Source organism: Heliangelus exortis, chromosome 2 (genome assembly GCF_036169615.1).
Source record: "Heliangelus exortis chromosome 2, bHelExo1.hap1, whole genome shotgun sequence".
In the NCBI taxonomy this organism is placed as follows: Eukaryota; Metazoa; Chordata; class Aves; order Apodiformes; family Trochilidae; genus Heliangelus; species Heliangelus exortis.
The window spans coordinates 52,835,706-52,856,507 of record NC_092423.1 but is presented as its reverse complement, the minus strand read 5'-3'; the positions used below and the strand labels follow the sequence as shown (position 1 = coordinate 52,856,507).

At 40.8% G+C, this 20,802-nt stretch overlaps 1 protein-coding gene across 3 annotated transcripts in view; it reads left to right on the top strand.

Moving 5' to 3' along the window:
* Window positions 1-20,802, top strand: part of GLI3 (GLI family zinc finger 3) — a 207,629-nt gene that overhangs the window by 153,200 nt on the left and 33,627 nt on the right. For 2 of the 3 annotated variants that reach the window (XM_071736178.1, XM_071736179.1), the window contains exons 8-10: window positions 14,514-14,730; window positions 16,163-16,279; window positions 17,538-17,678. In XM_071736178.1, coding sequence (XP_071592279.1) covers window positions 14,514-14,730; window positions 16,163-16,279; window positions 17,538-17,678 — 475 coding nt within the window. The remainder of the gene's footprint in view (window positions 1-14,513; window positions 14,731-16,162; window positions 16,280-17,537; window positions 17,679-20,802) is intronic. The other variant, XM_071736180.1, reaches the window with a different exon arrangement.

Here is a 20,802-nt window from a genome sequence, read left to right as displayed (position 1 = left end):
TTCATCATGTTCCAGTCTAGGGCCCACAGAGAGGAAGGAGGACCTTTCTCTGCAGCTGTAGCTCTGGTTAATCTGGTACATCCTCAGGAAGCTTGTGGAGGCTTAGCTGTCTTCCTATCTGCAACAGCCTTCACTGAACTTGAAAAAGAAAGCTGTCTTCAGAGGGGTCAGACCAGAAACTGTCTAGGTTAAGCAAGCTGGGACAAAATGCTTTTAATGTAACTCAACAAAGCTTGTGAAGGGTCTAGAGCACAAGTCTTACAAGGAATGGATTAGGCAACTGGGGTTATTTAGCCTGGAGAAAAGGAGACTGCAGGTAGACCATATTGCTCTCTATAACTACCTGACAGGAGGTTGTAGCCAGGTGGGTGTTGGTCCCTTCTCCCAGGTAACAAGCAGTAGGACAAGAAGAAAGAACCTCAAGTTATGCCGGGGAAGGTTTCAATTGGATATTAGGAAAGATTTCTTCACTGAAAGGGTTGTCAAGCACTGGAACAGTCTGCCCAGGGAAGTGTCTGAGTCACCATCTCTAGAGGTATCTAAAAGATGTGTAGTTGTGGCACTTAGGGACATGGTTTAGTGGTGGACTTGTCAGTCTTAGCTTTATGGTTGAACTCAAGGATTTCAAAGGTCTTTCCCAATGCAAATGATTCTATGAATCTCAAGATTTTTTTTAGAGGAGAGAAAAAGCTGCAAAAGAAAGCATGCTGAAATTGGTCATTCAGGAGAATGAAGGTACTGCCCCCTTGTGATGGTGCTCTGATACCATCTTTAATTTCAGGGTTGCACGGGATTTTTTCACAGGGCTCCTATCTGTTTCATTGCACAGTCTGACTGACCATCCTCTCAATCAGCCACAAGACCCTACCTTGTCTGTTCCAGGCAGCTGTAAAACCTCTCATCTGTTTGTTTGCTGCCTGGATGGAGGACCCTGCTATTGCAACACAATCCCTGCCTGATGATGGGTAGTCAGAAGTGACCACCAGACTCAATACAGTTTCTCTTCTGGAGACCCAGCCTGACACTCTTAGTTCTCTTCTGAGGACCCAAAATCATAGAATCATAGAATCATAGAATTGGCTGGGTTGGAAGGGACCTCAGAGATCATCAAGTCCAACCCTTGATCCACTATCGCTGCAGTTACCAGACCATGGCACTGAGTGCCACATCCAGTCTCTTTTTAAATATCTCCAGGGACGGAGAATCCACCACTTCCTGGGGCAGCCCATTCCAATGCTTGATCAGTAAAGAAGTTCTTTCTAATGTCCAACCTAAACCTCCCCCGGCACAACTTGAGGCCCTCTTGTCTTGCTGAGAGTTGCCTGGGAAAAGAGACCAACCCCCCCCTGGCTACCCCCTCCTTTCAGGGAGTTGTAGAGTGTGATGAGGTCTCCTCTGAGCCTCCTCTTCTCCAGGCTGAACAGCCCCAGCTCCCTCAGCCTCTCCTCATAGGATCTGTGCTCGAGTCCCTTCACCAGCCCAGTTGCTCTCCTTTGGACCTGCTCCAGGACCTCAATATCCTTCCTGAACTGAGGGGCCCAGAACTGGACACAGGACTCGAGGTGTGGCCTCACCAGGGCTGAGTACAGGGGCAGAATCACTTCCCTGGACCTGCTGGCCACGCTGTTCCTGATACAGGCCAGGATGCCATTGGCCTTCTTGGCCACCTGGGCACACTGCTGGCTCATGTTCAGCTTCCTGTCAATCCAGACTCCCAGGTCCCTTTCTGTCTGGCTGCTCTCAGCCACTCTGTGCCCAGCCTGGAGCTCCCCATGGGGTTGTTGTGGCCAAAGTGCACGACCCGGCACTTGGCCTTGTTGAACCTCATCCCGTTGGAATCAGCCCAACTCTCCAGTCTGTCCAGGTCCCTCTGCAGAGCCTTCCTGCCTTCCAGCTGATCGACACTTCCCCCCAGCTTAGTGTCATCTGGAAACTTGCTGATGATGGACTCAATCCCCTCATCTAAATCATCAATAAAGATATTAAATAGAACTGGGCCCAGCACTGATCCCTGGGGGGCACCACTGGTGACCGGCCGCCAACTGGATGCAGCACCGTTCAGCACCACTCTCTGGGCCTGGCCCTCCAGCCAGTTCCTAACCCAGCGCAGATGCCCCTGTCCAAGCTGTGGGCTGAGAGCTTTTTCAGGAGAATGCTGTGGGAGATGGTGTCAAAGGCCTTGCTGAAGTCCAGGTAGACCCCATCCACAGCCTCATCCACCAGGCGGGTCACCCGATCATAAAAGGAGATCAGGTTGGTCAGACAGGACCTGCCCTTCCTAAACCCGTGCTGGCTGGGTCTAATCCCTTGCCCATCCTGCAGGTGCTGTGTGATTACACTGAGGATGATCTGTTCCATAACCCTGCCAGGCACTGAGTTTAGGCTGACGGGCCTGGAGTTTTCCAGGTTCGCCTTCCGGCCCTTTTTGTGGATTGGCGTGACATTCGCCAGCTTCCAGTCATTTTGTGTGCTGTGCCCTATTAACCAATGTGAAATTGGGCAACCACAATGAGTGGCACTTTTTACCTTAGTCTTTCCTTAATTCACATACCTGTGCAACACAAGAATCCTTCCCCTTCACCTCAGAGGGAAATTGAAAGCATTAATGTTTTGTGAAGCACAGCAGAGAAGCTCAGGAGGGTATCAGTAATTATGTATTCACCAGAGGATTAAATACAATGGAAGGAATGCCTATAGGCAATACTCTGGGCAGGGAGAAGAAAAATATGAGTCTCTCACTGGAGACCATTGTGCATCTTGTGCACTGGATGAGGTACAAATCCTGCAGGGGAGGAAAGGGGTGTGTACTCATATAATTAAAGGCTGACAAGCAAGCACATGAGGCTGTGGGCACGTTTAGTTCTGGCACGTTCAGTTTTGCAGGCTTAATATTCTCTTCCCCTATTTCTGCAGAGGTGCTACTTGTATTAAAAAGGTGTCTCTAGGATCTAGCTTGGCTTTGCATTGGCTAAAAAAAAAGTACTGAAGATTAAAAAAAAATCACATCCCACACTTCACTCAGCTTTTCAGCATGTGACACGCTGTAGGAGAGCACTGTGGGATGTTGAGGATGAAATCAAATTAAAGGAGCCACGTTTTGGGCTGTGTTTTTTACGGAGCCAAATGCAGAAGAGCTCTAGTCCATGACATGTGTACTACTGCAGTTTGAATAATAAATAATAATAATTTTGCACAATCAATATAGGGCTTGACTTGGCGGGTGCTTTGTCATTGTCTGTTGTCAGCATAATGCTGTATCCTGACTATAGGCTGAGTACTTGAAAAGAAGATGTTGCTCCTGCTGACAGCTAATAGTGGATCTCCTTTAGCACACCAGGTAGAGCCTCGGCTTTGTGCATTTGAAAACACCTGGTTTAGGTCTCAGCTGAGAGAGATTATGCAGAGGGGAGGTATATGAAATAGCATCAGATGAGGATAATCCTTCATTTGACATTTACTCATTTGGTTACCTGCCTCAGTCCTGCAGCGCAGCACCCCTGCTATTAATCTTTTGTCAGGATGTACTTAATGTTATATCTGCTACCTGTGACAATTATTAGACTTTGCACTTCACTAGCACTTCTTCCTGAGAGGCAGCGTGGCCTAGAGTGAGTACAGAGGGGGTAATCACTTGCCATATTTAGAGTAGTGGTTCAAAACCTTTACAAAAGATTAGCTGTTCTTTAGTAAACACAGGAGGTTGAGAGTTAATATTCTATAGCATCTGAAATTTGGAACCTCTTTATTTTCCTAGTTCTTTTGCAGCTCTACAATACCCTATTTACAAAGTCTGTTTTCAGAAAATGAGCTAAAGCAGGAGTTGTTCCACCTACTGCAAGAGGCTTTCTTTGGGTCTAGGTAGATGTAACTGCGAATACAACTTAGACATCTCATTATGTGTTAAAATTCAGTTTTATCCTTTGGGATATCCTTCAAGATAAAGAAATTGAGAAAGCACAGTACCACTTTCTACCCCCCCCTCCCCACAGCTTTTGCCTTTTCTGCCCTAATCTCATCAGAACAGGAAGAAACAATTAACGTAGTGTGGTTAATCACAACCAGATCCTAGTTGTTTTGGCTTACATCACTTTGCTCTGGGCTGAACTGAACCGACCATTAGGGAGTGGTGATGAGGATACTTTCACAAAGAGTGCTGGAAAAAGATAGCCAGGTTTGTACGGTGATCTTATGCAGCAAATGATTAATACCCACAAGGAAAACAAGATTGTTTCTTCAAGCAGGTATTAGATTCTCAATTATTTCCTCATAGTATATAAGCTCCTTGTACAGAGCATTAGTCAGTGCTCTCCTCTGAACTGCTTTACATCTAGAGACAAGTGATCATGTGTTAATTTCTTCAGTTTCCCTTGGCAAACACCTAGAGAAAAGCATAGAGAAAAATAAAACCAGAGTTGAGATTTACACATGAAAATATAAAGTTATCATGGAGAAAAGTAAAAGTATCTCCATCAGCAGAGATCCAAAGTCTAGTTATCCACTGTATAAAGAAAAGTTAAAAGTATCCTTTTATCAAGGAACAACCCAGTTTTTGAACTGAACAGAATGTAGCATAATTATAAGACAGGGAGCGCTCATGTTCTCAATCTTTATTTTTTCTTCGGTATTTTATATATTCTTATTATGTCTCTTCTTACTTACCTTCTTTCTGAGATAAATGGTTGCTTTCAGTCTGCTCTCTAGAGTTCTTGCATTGTCATTTCTGTCTGAAAAAGTCTTCCTCTACTAAATGCCATAATGTTCCAGGAGAGAACCAGCAATTCAAATGCACCGTGATTTTTTGCATTCTGTTTCCCATTCCATTTGTTTTAATATGTTTTTGCCGTAGTTCCATGTTTATCAAATTTTCATTCCTGCCCTGAATTCTGCAACGAGACAAGCAAGTGCTTCTCCTGGGTTGGTGCAGCTTAGAACCGATGTATGAGTAGTTCAGACTCCCCTTCAGTAGAGATATACAACTTACTATCATTATTGCTCATTCACCAAGCATACTTGGCTCTAAAGATAACCTCTTTACTCTTCACCATGCTGCTCAAAATAATTTTGTCATATATGCAGATTTCATTTTTTTCCTTGCTTGACTCCATACCCATATTGCTGACAATTGTACTAAAAAACAGAGAGCCCCATCTGAGAATTTGTATGTCATTTACTAAAAAACAACTGATTATTTCTTACCCTTGATTTCTTCTTTAGAATGTAAGTTTTAAGTTTGTATATTTGTATAATTAAATCTGTGTCAAAGGACACTATGAAATGGTGCTTAATGAAATGAATCTTAAGAAGGACATCTTTAGGGTAAAGCAGGCAGAACACAATATGTTTAGCAATGCTTTGCAAGAAGCTTTTGAAAAGATGTACTGGACAAAAAGGATATTAATTGTGTGAGCATTACACGTGTTCTGTTGTTTTATCTCTAATTAGTTGTACAATATGTTGTAAATGAAGTCTTAGTTGCAGTTCAGACTGAGTCAAATTCAGACCAGGGGCAACTCCACTGAAACAGGTCCTGTTTAAGTAGACACACTCACACACGTGCGGAACAGGGCTTTATTCTGTATGGTCTTGTACTGTGTATGGTTAACCTAAAAAAGCTAATATAATTCTTTATCATGCCATAATAGCTTCATTTTATAGCCTCTTTCAAGAAGTATGAATGGCAGAGAAATGATACAAAGTGAATAAAAATTAAATTCCTCAGTATTACAGGAAGTTGCATCAAATTCAGGTTCTGTTGAAATGTAATTCTGCAGCTAGCCTCATGTAGGAAGCTCATGTAGATTATAGCATGGTGACATTCAGGGAGATTGTTTTAGAGATCACCTGTGTCTTGCATTAGGAAGCAGTGGATGTTTCTGATCACAAATACACACTAATGGCACCATTTCTGCCTTCAGAAAGTGTACAATGTAAGAAGTCAAACATCGTAAAGAATACAGACAGTCCAGGCACATTTTGTGTGCACACTTACAGGTACAGATACACATAAGTACAAGTGTGATTGTGTATGTGTGTGTGCCTGGAAATGTCTATGTCTCAGATCTTGTAATTGAAAAGTTAATTTGAAGCAACTTGTTCCAGACTGGTTCAGTGTTAACTCAGAGAGTTTAAACCATTTTGTCAAGTGCATTGTTAATTCCTGGAAAGTTCTGGAGCTGAGAAGTGTTCTGGATTTGAACAGTTTACTACTTCATTTTCAGACCCTAAAAGTAAACATTAATTAGCATTTTCCATATAATTAATAATACCAGTTTTAGAAACCCAAAAATGTTACCTGTGAATTTAATTCAAAATTATGTTAGATATAAGTATCATGAGCTTGCACAGAGGGAGCACAGATGAATTACACAAGGCACTGCTACTACAAAGTCCAGTTAGGACACTGAGGATTTCTGAACAGGAATATCCCAGTGAGAAGGACTAAGATGTCAGTGCTGTCTGAGCACATAAGGTTAATCAGTGTGGCTCTGTTGCTCTCAGTGAAACTATTCCATTTGACTCCAGCGTATGGCAATGTATTCATGAAGAAAAATTTCACCTAGCCTAGCAGATAAAACAGAATAGATAATATGGTAAGCTGAAGAGAAAGTACAAACCACAGACTTAATTTTAAACTGATAATGGAAAAGTGAAAAAAGAGGCAATGCTGCATGTGTGTTAAATACAGTTGTAAAATGATGACTATTATCTGATGAAAACTGAAAAAAAAATAGTATAATATATGCTATACTTTATTAGATGCAGGTGTTTCTTTACAAATTCAGTTAAATGACTTGTCTCACACTGATTTTTAGTGAAACATGTCAACATTACAAATGCAGAGGGATAGTTGTGAAACCTTGCCAGTTTTGAAAAATTATTATTTCAAAGGATTTCAAGTGTCATGCCACGTGTACTTCAGTGACAAGCCCTAAAAGTAACTGATGACTTCTCTGCTTTGTCTGCTTGAAACTCAGTGTTGATAGTTAAAAAGTAGAAGGGAACAAACACAATTTAAAGCAAAACTCTTTTTTGTTATTACTAGAAATGTTACATAAATTGTGGGCAAAATGCTCCAAGCAAGTGCATTTTTAAAGTCTCCCTTCCTGTAATGCAATTTGGGTTTCATTTTGCATATAAGATACTTGAAGCTGTAAGAAAGTCACAAATCTATTCGGGGCTGCAGGGTTGCTGAGTGCTTTGTCAGTCCTGTGACCTGAGCAGATTGTCGACAGTCCCTCTTGCAGGTTGTTTCCATCAGGAGGAGAAGTAGATGACAGAGTTGGAAACTGCTTGTTATTCACTCCTGTTTGTTTATAAAGGACATACATGAGTTCCCATTTCCACAAGCTCCAAAAACAGGAGACACTTCTCTTACATGACATTCCTGGCTGCTTTTTCTCTTCTGGGCCCTGTGCAAGTAGAACTCACTGGCTTTCTCTCTTCTGCTGCTCTGTTGAGGTCAGATTACAAGGCTGTCCTGCTGATTGTCCACAGCTTTCCACATCTGACTGTGGTGTTCCTGGCTGTGTTCTACACACATATATAGCTCCAACAAAATGTAGACATAAAATTCTGTGTACTAAGTCAGCTTATGCAGACCCTCTCAGCACCCATGGCTGAACTCCCAGACACTCTGACATACATTTCGGTCAGTGGCTTCTGCATGTCAGTTTAGCACAGGATGAATGAAGCTCTTTCTTGTATTGCTTCTTATTAAAAAAAGAGCATCTGAGCATGTGAAGGGAGTATTTGATAATTGTTAACTTAATTGTGATATGCGTTATGATCTAATTCAGTTAAGACTGCAAAGTCTTAAGGGCCCCGATTTTAGAACAGCACTTAAAGACTTGCTGAAGTTAGTCGGTCTCTCTTCAGAAGTATTTAAGAGTTATTAGGGGTGCTTTCCTGAAGACTAGATGGGTAAAAAGTTGTTTTCGCCCTAAAAATGTTCCCAAACAAAAAGTAAGGACTTTGACAATTCAAATAAAAAACTAAGGGTGAAATCCCTGCCTAGTGTGAGAAAAGGATAAAAACTCCATTTAATTCTGTAAGCCTAGGTATTCATCCAATATTTATCAGTGGGTTTCTGCCCCCTGGTTTCTCAGTTTCACTTGCCCATAGGCTTCATGCAACTTCTAAGGAGGAGAAACAGAGTAGTGGCATCTGTACCTACTTGAGCATGAGAAAGAAGAAGCCATGCTGTTCTCCTAATACGTGATGATCAGCTTTATTGAACATGAACCTACAAATTAGCTTTTCCTGCACAACCTGAAGTGCTTTATGGAGAGACTTGGATCATTTGACCTGCCTAGTATCAATCATTTATGGCAAGAAAAAATGATGGAACCTACAGAGTGATTTGGGTGTGCCAAGGCTTCTCCACCAGTTGGGAAGGGTCCATATACCCCATTGCAATGCAGTGTTCACCTTCCTTATGGAGTAAGTGCTTGGACTGTGGGTGCACCACCCAAACATCAAAGACCACTCAGGCCAAAGGGACTGAAGCCTTCTGGTGCATGGTGGTATGGATAGAGCCACTGTATCTCACTATGACACATATTCCTATTCTTAATGTTCTATTTCAAGAAAAATGTTAGACAAGTGGGGGGTCTACAAGAAAGATCAGGGAAAATGATCAGAGGTCTGCAAAATCATAGCAATGAGTTAAAATAGACAACCTATTTTGTCCAGATTAAAGGTGAGAATACTGGGCAGGAAAGGATGGTATAGTAATAATTTAAAATATGCAAAAAATAAAAAAAAGGAAGAGACTGTAAAGGGGAAGCTGTGTGATGAGTGCTAAGTAGAATAGCAAAGTGCTGCTCTTGAAATGCTGCAGGAAAGATTTAAGATACACGGAGAAAAAATTTAAATATGGAAAACACAACATGGTTCTATATGAATAAATAAAGGTATCTCAAAGAAACAAAACTACAAAGAAGATATTTTGAAACATAAGAAAAGTCACACTGGGTCAAACGGGGTCAAATTAGAGGTGTTAGATACTGTCTGGTCACACAATCTGTCTCTGATGGTGCAAATAGTGGTGCAAAATGCACGTGAATCCATCTACTTTCTGACTTCCATTCTCTCCGTATTCTCCTAACGTGAATAATTATTAGATTAGCAATGCCAAAGTATACGCTCTTGCTTGTTCCTTTAGTTTCTTGTAGGACATATTTTCTTTAGACTTGTCTTATCCCATATGAATGTGCTGGCTATGTCTGCCACCTGAGGCAGCTATCGCCGAAGCCCACCAATTCTTTTTTAATGTCCTTTATGTTTCTTTCATTGAATGCCCCCTAGTTTACATGCTTAAAAAACTCTTTTCCTGAAACCTTGCAAAGCAGAAAGTACTTGGTTGCTCTTGCAAGCCTTAGAGGCATCAGATCTTGCAGAGCTGCATGCACATTGTGGTACTAGGAAGGTATCTTCACAGTTTTTTTAAGCAGAGAAAACTACCTTGATATAATGAAACTGTCCACACAGTATCACAGAGTAGGAATCTCATTATTTCTGGTTCAGCCTGTCTCCTTAGGCACATTGTCTATGCAATGTATAGGAAAGAAGGAATTTTTCCTGACTTGAATTCACAGCTGTTTTGCGGTAAATTCCGCATCTGTGACCAGAAACTGGATGACCTTGTTAGTAGGACAGCCACAAAGTAGCCACAAAGTTTGGTTTTGATTATAACGTCTGTTTTTCTTCTTCTTGAAGTCTGTTCCTTAAAATTTGATGTGCTCATGTAATTGTAATGTAGTTCACTGCCCTGCTTTACCTCCGGTGAAGGGAGTTTGAGACTTTACAGAGGAAAAGAGAAAGAGAGAGAGAGAGAGGCAGACTGACAGACAGGCACAGAAGTCCACAGTATGGAAAAATAAATGATATAACTGATGGGCTTTTCTGTCAGTATATATGAGTTAGTGAATGCTTAAGCAGAAGTATTACACATTTTTTCTAATATCCCCCATATCCCTTATCCCCCATAAAACTCAACAACTAAAAGATAACCTGCATGTAGTTTATTAGTGGTCTACGTGCATTCATCTTTTTCTTTTTTTCTACTTTGTTTAAAAAAAAAAGGCCTGCAAAAGAAATACAAATCAGACTCCCTCCAGTGGTGTAGATTTTCATTTCTCAATAGGTAGATAAGAAGAAAAAGATACATAATTCATGTAAATTTTAGTAAATCCAAGATTTTTTTAAAGCAACTGGTGTTTTGGAAAATGTGAACGATTGGCTCAGGCATATTGCTTCCTTTTGTCATACAGATCTTGGAAGTGTTGAGCACCCCTTGTCTGAAATGCAGCCTTTTTAAGATATCTTAAAAGAAACACGATGCAAAATGAGGCCTTTGAAACCACTTACTACTTTTGAAAAAGCAAGCTGATGGTTTTAGTAGTTCTGAACTCTCTAAATGATTCTCTTGTTTACCGCATCTGGGCATGAATTTTAGGCAGCTACTGAGTAACACAAGTGTCATCATGGTGCCCATTTCTAAAAAGATGTGGCAGGATTGGCTGGGCAAGGCCAGGTGGTGCCATTACACCCTTCCTGCTGATGCTGGCCTCCTGGCTAGAAAGCAGCACGAGCTTAGTAAGGCCATCAAAAGGCTGCTGGTCAAGGAATCCTATGGGGTCTGTTGGGGCTCTGGGCTACAGGGATTTTTCATGCATCCTGTATTCAAGAGTTACTGAAAAAAGTGAATTAAAACTTTGCGAAGGAGGGCAGGAATCCAGGTCTGCCCTTCCTAACAGAGCACTCCATGACAGCAATGTTGCAAGCTTTGATTTCTTTGTCTTCCTTTTGGCCCACAACAACAACTTTATTGTTGAGCAGCCTGAATGGTTTCTGAAAGGCAGAGAGAGACCTGCCACCTTTTGTTCTCTTCAGATCCTTCTGATCTTTTCAGATCAGAAAAATCGTCCAGGCTGCCCTGTGACAGCATCATGCATGCGAGTGACGTTAAACCCAGCCAGGTCATCCTGCCTTATGAAGAGCTCTCCAGAAACAGCTGGAGACAATTATTTGAAGGCAGCTATCTGAGCTATTTAAGAAATCACCCTGGTGTCTGAACCGTTGTCACCATTTCTAAGTATTCTCCTTAACTGTGCTGGCTATTCCTCTGCTCCCTCATGATGTCCTTTTCATTTCAGTCTGAGATGTTTGAAGTTTGGAGGCAGGAGGAATGAGTGCAGGTTGCCAAGCTCTGTAGGAAAATCCTAGTACCTCAGACTCAGCCTTTGATACTGAGCACGGGGCAAAAGAAAAATACTAGAGAAATAAGGATTCTTCCTTTCCTTAGCACATCTTAATGCACACCCAGCTGTGTGTTAATGCAACTTTTTCTGGTGTAATTGTTTTCCAGTAAGAGCCACTGGCTAAGATGTTGACTGTCTCCTGCTGTACCCTACAAATTTGCTTGCTTGCAAGTTGGACAAAAGTTGGCAATGCCTGGCTTAGCATCCCCCTTCTGGAGTCTTATATAGTGTTAAAGCATTTGTAGGTAAAGACGGCATCTCTGTGAGGTAAAATCTGTCCTCTTGATGGAAGGTATTTTTATTTACATAAGGTGGGGAGAAGCAAATGTGCTTACTTAATGTATAAGCACTATAACTTTACTGGTGTAAGGCACATCACTGCAGGCCAGTGAAACTTGCTTCTGTATTTTTTAAAGCAGAGAAACTTTTGTCCTTTAGTCAAAAAGTATTTTGCCTTTGGGGAGGCACCATCACTTTTTGTGTTGCTCTACACAACAATGGGGCAGAGAATGTGAAGGAGGGATGCGTGACCAAAACCACCCTGCATAGTGGTTCTTTCCCTTCTTTAGAGGATCTGAGTGGAGAATATTGCCAAAATCTAGTGAATATAAGTGAGCTGCATTAAGTGCAAGTTGAGCATGTGGAGCATACATCTTGGAGCTCCTACAGTCTGCTTCCTACTTATAGCCAAAGGTTTCTCCTCATCATCCGAGTTCCCAAGTCTCTAGTCAGTGGCACCTTAACAGCCTCCTGATGAGATAAAAATATGTTCAGATCACAGCAGTTCCCTCCTGCCCCTCCTGAGCTGTTTGGGAGAGACAGCCCGTGCCCTTGCTTTGTATAGGTTAAAAAAATTGATGTTAGATGAAGATGCTCATGTAACTGTTGTCACAGAGCCGTGATGGGCAGGATCTACATCTCTGAGTTGAGGTCTTAAATCAGTCATGTCTTGTGGCTGAATTGTAAGTTTGTGTTTTTACCTTGTAGGATCTGTTGAATATTACCAAAGTTTTGAACCTGGACTTTCAAAGCCAGGTATTGTTGAGCATGCTGAAGCTCCTAGAAAGGAAAAAAACCAAACAAATCTGTATTTCCAAGGGTACTCTGTGCTCAAAGCTTCCAGTGAAATCAGTCTGCTTACTTTTTTATTTTAAACTGGTTCAGCTGCAGGGTGAAGATGTCCTAGGTGTTAACCACTCCTAGAGAAATAAAATATTTCATCTAAATAGTGTTTATGTTGCATTTTTTGATCTTGATGAATATGATGGCATCTCCAGGATGGTGCTGTCTTCTGCTTGAAGTATGTGAGCTGAATTCGTGGTGTTACACTTGGAAGCAAAAAATGCTGGGGTATAGTAAGGAGGCATTGTTTCAGCCTCATGTATGACATTGTAATTGTATGTTTTTTAATGAACAGACCAGAGTAGTTACACTTAGTAATGTTTGTTCACTAAAAAGGAAAAGGGGTGTTAAATCATTGTGTTCTTTGATGAATGGCTTGTACACTGAGGAATAAATTGAACAAACTGGCATAGAGCTCAGTGAACATGAAATCAGCTATTAGAAGAAAGCTTGTGAACAAATTCTGAGCCTGATATGCATCTTTTGATTAATGTCCTATCAATCATCCATAGTGGCTACCTTAGCTAAGTCGTGCTGTAATCATTCATGGCTGCTTACAGGAACACTAGCAGGGACTATAGAGCTGCAATAACTGAATATTATTACTGATTTCTCCCTAACTCTTGCTGTGAACAATTACTGTTTTCACTAAATTTCTGCCTCCCTTTATTAAAAAGAATACAATGCAAAATGAAAAGAGAGTTCCTCAAAGGCCAGTGAAATTCTCCAAGGGTATTCTTAATGATATTCTGTCCTATATGGACAAACTATTGTAATACAGAGTTCTCACCAGGAATAATAGCAATGTAATCACATTGAAACTGTCTCTTTATGAATTGTAGTCAAACAGACGAAATATATAGTCAAAGTAATGAACATAGAATTTCTGTGGAATTATTATTTTAAATGGTAGAAATTATTTTAGCTCTTTTTTTATATCACAGTCTTTTCAGTTAATGGACTTAACAGCAATAGCAATTATGATTTGGATTAAATCCACCCTTTTGACATTAGAAAAAGCCTTGACAGGCTTTTACAGTTGTACCCCTCTTTTTTAGGACCCAGTGTTTTAAATTTGTATGGCTCTTTTGAACAGTGGGCGTTTTTAAGAAAAAAAAAATCAATGAATGCACTTCTTATTTTTAATGTTTTCTTTTATAATTTTAAGTTATTGGCAAATGTTTTGGGGAGATCTCATATGCATGCATGTGAAGATTTAGTTCCACACCATTTATTTCTCAAGTCTAACACAAAGAATGCTTTGGCACTACCCACAAAATAGGTCCTTAGGTGGCAGTGTGATTTCCTCCAAAGTCACTGTAGTCTGGGAAATACAGTGAAGTAATGAAGTGATGACAGGTATTAACATGCATAAGGGGCTTTAATAGACATTTAATGTTGTTTAACTGGAAGAAGGAGAAGTGCTTTCCCATTGGAATATTTCTACATTGAAACTCATTGATCACCAATTTCAGGGGGGAAAGGTTAATCCATCAGTTTCTGCAACCAAACGGCACTGATGGAAATTCTTTGGGTGACATTCTGGATGAACTGAGCTTTCCATCTTTGCAAACAAATGAGTGATATGACAAGCATAGTGTTCAGAACACATTTAACCAATTGATTTTCTCTCCTCTTGTAATAAGATCTAGAGACATATGAAAGAGTGTAGCATGAGCCAAGATTAAAGGAACTGCTTCATACACGTGAACATAGGGGAACTGCATTATCAATAAAAGTACTATAAAGCATGTAGGCACCCATTCTTTTTCTTTATATAAAGTTTGTTATTGCAATAAATAGCTGTTATTGAACAGCTTGCCTTTTATTTCAGTTTTTATGAATTTTATTTCAGTCGACTTTCTGCAGTTTCCTGGTAAGTGTTAGGAAAAAGCATTATGTTTTGTTGTGGTATCATTTTTGCACTCACTAGTAAGCCCAGGCTAACTCTGGATTTAAAACCAGGATTTCATCCTTTGAGGCACCAAGAAAGAGATGAGGGGGAGAGAGGGAGGGACCAGTTAATGTTAATATATCACATGTATTTTAAAGGTTTATTCTGGATGGTTCCACACTGTAATGACCCTGATCTTTTTCCTCCCTCCTCCCTCCTTTTTCTCCCAAATTCAGCCCTGCTCTGAGTTTCACATACCCTCCTACACCGGTATCCCTCCAGCAAATGCATCAGCAAATCATAAGTCGTCAGCAAACCCTAGGTTCAGCCTTTGGACACAGCCCTCCACTCATCCATCCTGCTCCAACTTTTCCTACCCAGAGACCTATCCCTGGCATCCCCAGTGTCCTGAACCCTATCCAGGTCAGCTCTGGACCTTCTGAGTCCGCACAGGTGAGAGACAACAAAAGAAACCTTTGCACCTCATTAGTTTTAAAATTAAATAAATTACATTGTCTGAATGGCAATTAATCACCACTGTCACTGAGATCCTTCCATAATAGTTTTCTTGAAGCTACAGCTTTTGCAGTCTCTTTATTATAAATCACAGGAGTATATGCACAGTTCCTGATTGGTAGCATGCTTTTTAGTCTTCATAAATATTTCAGTGTGCTGCAGCAGCTTTTCATTCCAAACTGTCTCTCCTGGATCTTACACAGGAACTTAGTAGAGATGGAGAGTAAGAAAAAGGGGAAAAACTCACGAAGACCACTAACATTCTAAAGATTAGCAGCTTCACTTCTGAGTTAATGCTTACAAGGTCATATTCTGCCCTCCTGTCATAGGTGTGAGTGACTAGAAGTGAGTAACTTGGTCTGTGAGCAACAGAAGAACTCAAAGATAGTGCAGAGGTTTGAAGTTTTTTTTTCAGTGATTTGTGAAACATTGAACTAAGTGGCTTTGAATTAATGATTTTGATAAACTAAGGTGTATTCTCAAAAGCTGGAGATGTGCAGCAGTGAATCAGCCCCAAATGTGGAGTTTATCACAGTTTGTGGCTTGCCTGTTATTAACTAGTGTTATTTGTTCCCAGATGACCTGGGATAGGTTATTTGTCAGTCTGGGGGCTGTTTATCTCCTAGCTAGCTTTTACAAATGTAGAAGCAGAACATGCTGCTGTAGGAAGCATATTGATTTTTTGTGGGGTCCATTCAAGTTCAGATATCTTTTAAAAGATCTCTGGGTTCCTACAAGATCCATTTGCAGGTGTAGATAATGGTGTTCAGTCTAGCACAGCAAGAGGAAAACAAGATTCTGTTATATAATAGTTTTGCTGTTGACTTGGGAGAATCCAAGACTTCATCTAGAATTTTTTGGCTGCCTCACATTAGCATTCAGTTCTTCTTCCCATCCACCACTATAGTGGGAAACACTGTAAATGAGCCGAGAACAAGTGTGCCCATGTTAAATGCAAAACCTTTCCTCCAAGTGCAGAAAATTATTATTTCTCTTGTTTATTTAAAAGAGCACACAGCGATTTTACATTTAAAAATTGCCTTTCTGAAGTTGTCATTATATGGAAAATGCAGTTCTTTCTATCCATCCCTGGCCTGATAAAACCAGCACTGGTTTGTAGCAAGAAGTGACATCAAATGTCCTCCTTCCTGGTCCCTCCCAGCTCCATTACAAGGTTGGGCTATGCAGCTTTTCCACAAGTTAATGCTATGTAATTGAAGCACAGTGTAATTGCATAAAAAATATAATTAACAGTGTAGCTTCTCCAAATAAAGTTGCCGAGCAGATTCTCTGTACTTTTGTCCGGAGCTACGTATTTATCACAGTCTAATTTTGTCTTCTTTTGGGGGGAAAAAAAACCTGCCTGCAGCAGAATAAACCCACAAGTGAATCTGCAGTGAGCAGCACTGGAGATCCCATGCACAACAAGCGCTCCAAGATAAAGCCGGATGAGGATCTCCCCAGCCCGGGAGCAGGAAGCGTGCAGGTATGGTGGGCAGGTTACAGTCCTAAGCCTTTCATCTCACTACTGGAGGGAGATTGCACCTTGCCTGAAGCACATCTTTTCAGGCTTCCTGCTCTTGTATGGCCTTTCATCCAGTGCACACATGGGTGGCCTCAGCAACGAGGTGCTGCTGGGTTACAGGGCAGTGCTGCAGAATGAGGGCAGAGAGGAAGGAGGCTGATGGAGAGGTGCCTCTGATCAGTTACAGGGTGCTCTACCCTCTCTTTGCTGTGGAAAAGCAAACAGGAGACATTCAGGTCCTTTACTGAGGACATGTTTTCTGTTCAGATGCCACGCTGACTTTTACCAGGTCTTGGCACTGCACTGCACTCAGGCCTCAGTGTCAGGCTCCAGTCTCGCTGTACTTTCTACACCAGTTAATGCTACTGGTTTTAGTCAAGTGACTCCTCACGTACAGTGACTTGGGCAGATTTTGTGAGTGAATCCGTGAAAATGAAGCAGAGGTCCATCTAAGTCCTTCAGCAGGTTTGCAACAGGAAAACAGCATGAGTGCATAATCTGAACCAAATGCTCTACACTAACATCTGACCCTTACTCTGAGCATATAACAAGCTGGGGAGAATGAGGCACCTTAAGGAACTGACAGTGGAAAGTCAAATGGCAAAATTGAAAAACTGTCTCCTCTTCTTGCCCCTTTTGTACATAGATTGCAGGTGAAAACAGACTACTAAGTAGCCTGAAAATTACCAGTCTGCTATTGGAAAGGTTTTTGTGTGCAAAATTTTCGCTGGATTAACAATGAAAACACTCTTGGGATTGTTGGTGGTCTGGTTTATGTCTAATTGTAATACTAAAGTCAAATTCTAATTAATTAAGCTGTATTGAATAGTGCCTTTTTCATTAGTGTTTCTACTAAATAATAAGGGAAGTATACAAGTGAGGAGCTGGTTAAATATGGGGAGAGGGAAACCAAACCTTTATGATTTGCTTTGAATTGAGATGTAAAGGGATTTTTGTCCCCCAGAAATTTACTGCAGTAGTACTTCTAGGAAGGAATTTTTTTTTTTTTTTTCTACATGAATAGTCTGCACATGTCTTTTGATTTACCAGGTCTGTTTTGGGATTGTGTATTTAGGAGAATGGAGTAATAGAGTGAATTGAGAGTGAAATAATCCACACCCCTGCCTTTCTTTTAATGCTGAAATAATTCACTTTTCTTCCTCCTCAGTTTCAGAATTTCCTCTCATCTCTTCTCATCCCTGTTTTTTCCTCTCTCCAGGAACAGCCAGAAGGAATGACCCTGGTAAAAGAGGAAGGGGACAAAGATGAAAGCAAACAGGAGCCTGAAGTGGTCTACGAGACAAACTGCCACTGGGAAGGCTGTTCCCGGGAGTTTGACACGCAGGAACAGCTCGTGCATGTAAGTTAATGGTATTCAGGAACTGGATTTCAAAACTACGTGACCTTTTTCATGGAGGTCAGGTTCTCTGACCCTGTGCTGAGTCAAGTTTCTTAGCTAACAGCGCTGCAAACTGGAGAGGGGTTTATGAGTTTCTGAGAATAAAGAAAACTCAGAGCCACAGTGCTTGACCTGTTCAGTCAGCTAAAGCTTAGTGTAAAATTCAATAAAGTCTTCAATAGAGATTGTAATGGCTCTGATCCTGTAAGCCAGCAAACGCTATTTTGAGTTAGAGACTTTGATAGTTATTGAGTAATAGTAAGCTGGACATGAATTATTATTAACCTTTAGCCGAGTTGGATTTATTCTCCTCAAAAGGGACTGTAACAGTAGAAATGGTTGAGGGGAATTCCTCCCCTTCCCTAAGGGGGTTTTTGATACCAATTTACTGTTGTGATGTAAACTAGAGTGGATTATTAGGCTAAAAACATGGAGACTGAATTACTTCAGTCTTTCTAGCAAAAGCAAACCGAATGCTTTGCTTATGCTATTCCAAGTATTAGTTGTATCTGCCTTGCTTTTTCTTCCTTTCTACCACTTCCCCAAAATAAATTCTTTTTACTATTTTGTAGTATTGTAAGCTACAAAGTGAACTGTTAAAATATAGAATATAATCTGCCGACTACATCCTCTCTCATTTCCACCTTCCTAAGCTAGCAGCGCCTCTCTTAATTACCAGCATTATAGAACATATCTAAATACTCTGGAGAAAAAAAGGAGTTCCTAGCACAGATTAGAGAGTAACATCCCCAGCAAATGATCAGTGTGTCAGAACCATATTAATTGTAGAAATCCATTTAATACTTTCATGGAGATCATACAGAATCTATTGCATTATCGCATTATGTGGCATATATATGTTACGGAAGTAACATGTTCAAAAATGCACTTTTTCACACACAGAAAAATAATAATTAAAAAGCAAACAAACCCCCCCACCATGTATATCTGAACACTATGCAAAATGGTAAACTGATGCTGTAAAGCTGACTTTAGTACAGCAATTCCACCTTACACTTCTTGGATTATGAGAGCCTCTTGGTGTTGCAGTTATTCATCAAGATGTGTTTTCAGTTTCTTCTTATTATTAGGTAGTAGTAGTAGTAGCAGTAACAATAATAATAAATTAATAACTATCACAATCTAAAATAATGGCAAAAATGTGACATTTTGAAAGAATCCTGTGGACACATTTTGCACAAAAATACCCTAACATTTTAGTACACCGAGGTGAAATGTGAGGATAGACTGTTTCCATGTTGTAAGAATGTTTCGGAAAGAAATGCCATACGAACGGTTGCTGCAAGGGGTCAGACACATTTAAAAGATCAAGTGTCAGTCTGGCAATTTATTCCAGGTAAACAGAGCAATTGACATCATCTGGGATTCTGCACAGGCATGGTCTTTATATTTACCGATAATTTTAAGACTGGAGCTTGATCCCTGTCAAACCTTTCTCAATATTCAAAATGGGTCATAGTGATGATAATAAATATTTTACACCAAAATATATGAAATAAAGGGAAATTTAGAATAAAAGTGTCCTTGGTAATGAAAGAGAGGGTTTTTTAAGTTTCAAACAAAATTTAATTTAATTTCACTGTGCCTTTTATCTAATAGCTAATGATTTGTAGTTTCAGGTGAATTAAATTGACAATGGGATAGTTTGGTTTTGGTTGGGTTCTTTTAAATGCATTTTTTTTTCTGGTGTGATTTTTCTTGTTAATCTGATTACTATAAGGGCAAGACTCCTCTGAACAAAGTGTATTTCTTATGGTTTTTCATAATGGCAACATCTGAAATGGGGTTCTCTAGACATTAAGAAGGCAGATAAAAAATGTTTCTAGGAGACAAGGATTTCTTTTTGGCAGGGCTCAGGATTCAGATATATTATTGATGGCATTACAGATTACGAGGTGCAAATCCTGACTTGATACTCTGAAGACAATAAAATCATCATCATCATCATCACAACCATCACATTCAAGTAGCATAAATCACCCTGTGAGAATCAGCGTGACTCAGTGATGGGGCCCTGGTTTGTGATTTCCTTTGCAACTTTGACAGTGCCCTGCTGTGGGGACTTGAGTGAGTTATTTCTGTCCAGAATTGCAAAGGGCTTTAGACATCTAACTCTGTTGGAAAGTATCTCCATTCACCCCAGTCTGTCCTACATTTTGTCTGCCTTTGATTGCCACAGCCATCTGATAGTCAGCTGCAACAACTAGGGAAATGATGTCTGAGTCTCAGTAGGGCCTCATAAGGAGGGCAGTCCTGGTTTTGCCCAGGTGTGTGACTCCAGCAGAAGGTGTTCAGTCCCTGAGCAGCAGTTTGATCCTTGAAAATCTTCTCACTGATGTGGTTCATGTACGCCTCCTACCCAAACACTGATGATTAAATCCGAGTAGATACAAATGGCTGTAGCTGAGCTTACCTCAGTGTCTTTGTGCTGGATGAGTTCCTGAATTGGTGTGTGCATATGTATGCTTGAACTATGCACAGGCAGAGTATGTCTTAGAAACATGAATGTATCCTTTATTCAGTAATATTTACACTGCAGGAGTAGCTGGAGGTCTCATCAAGCCCAGAGTCCTATGGTGCTAGAGGCTGCTCAAATGCCTCATGCCCTGATAAAGGCACGAGATCTTCAACCTGCAGCTCCAGGGCCACGTGCATCAGGCTGTTCAATGCTGCCAGGAGGTACCTGAGCTAGCTCGTGTACAGATAGGGCTGTAGCTAGGATCTCACTGTTAAGTCTCAGATCTTGCAGCAGAGCTCTGCCACATTGCCTCTCCTGGCTGTGCACGCTGCTGCCCTGCAGGTGATTCCCAACTCAGCAGACTCAGTAGAGCCTCAGTTTCTCCAGCCAAGCCTGAAGGAGGGGACATCAGAAGTACATAACCATCCTGGTTTGTTGACATGGTAATAATCATCAAGGTAGAGGCAAGTGGCATAGATAAAGGTGACAAAGGCTCAAATTGCCCCTGGAAGACATATCTGGCTTGCCAATGTTCTCTGGCACTTCAAGGGTAATTAGCATGAGGAGAGGGCTACAGTCAGTGTTCAGAAGTTTGGGTGGGTATGA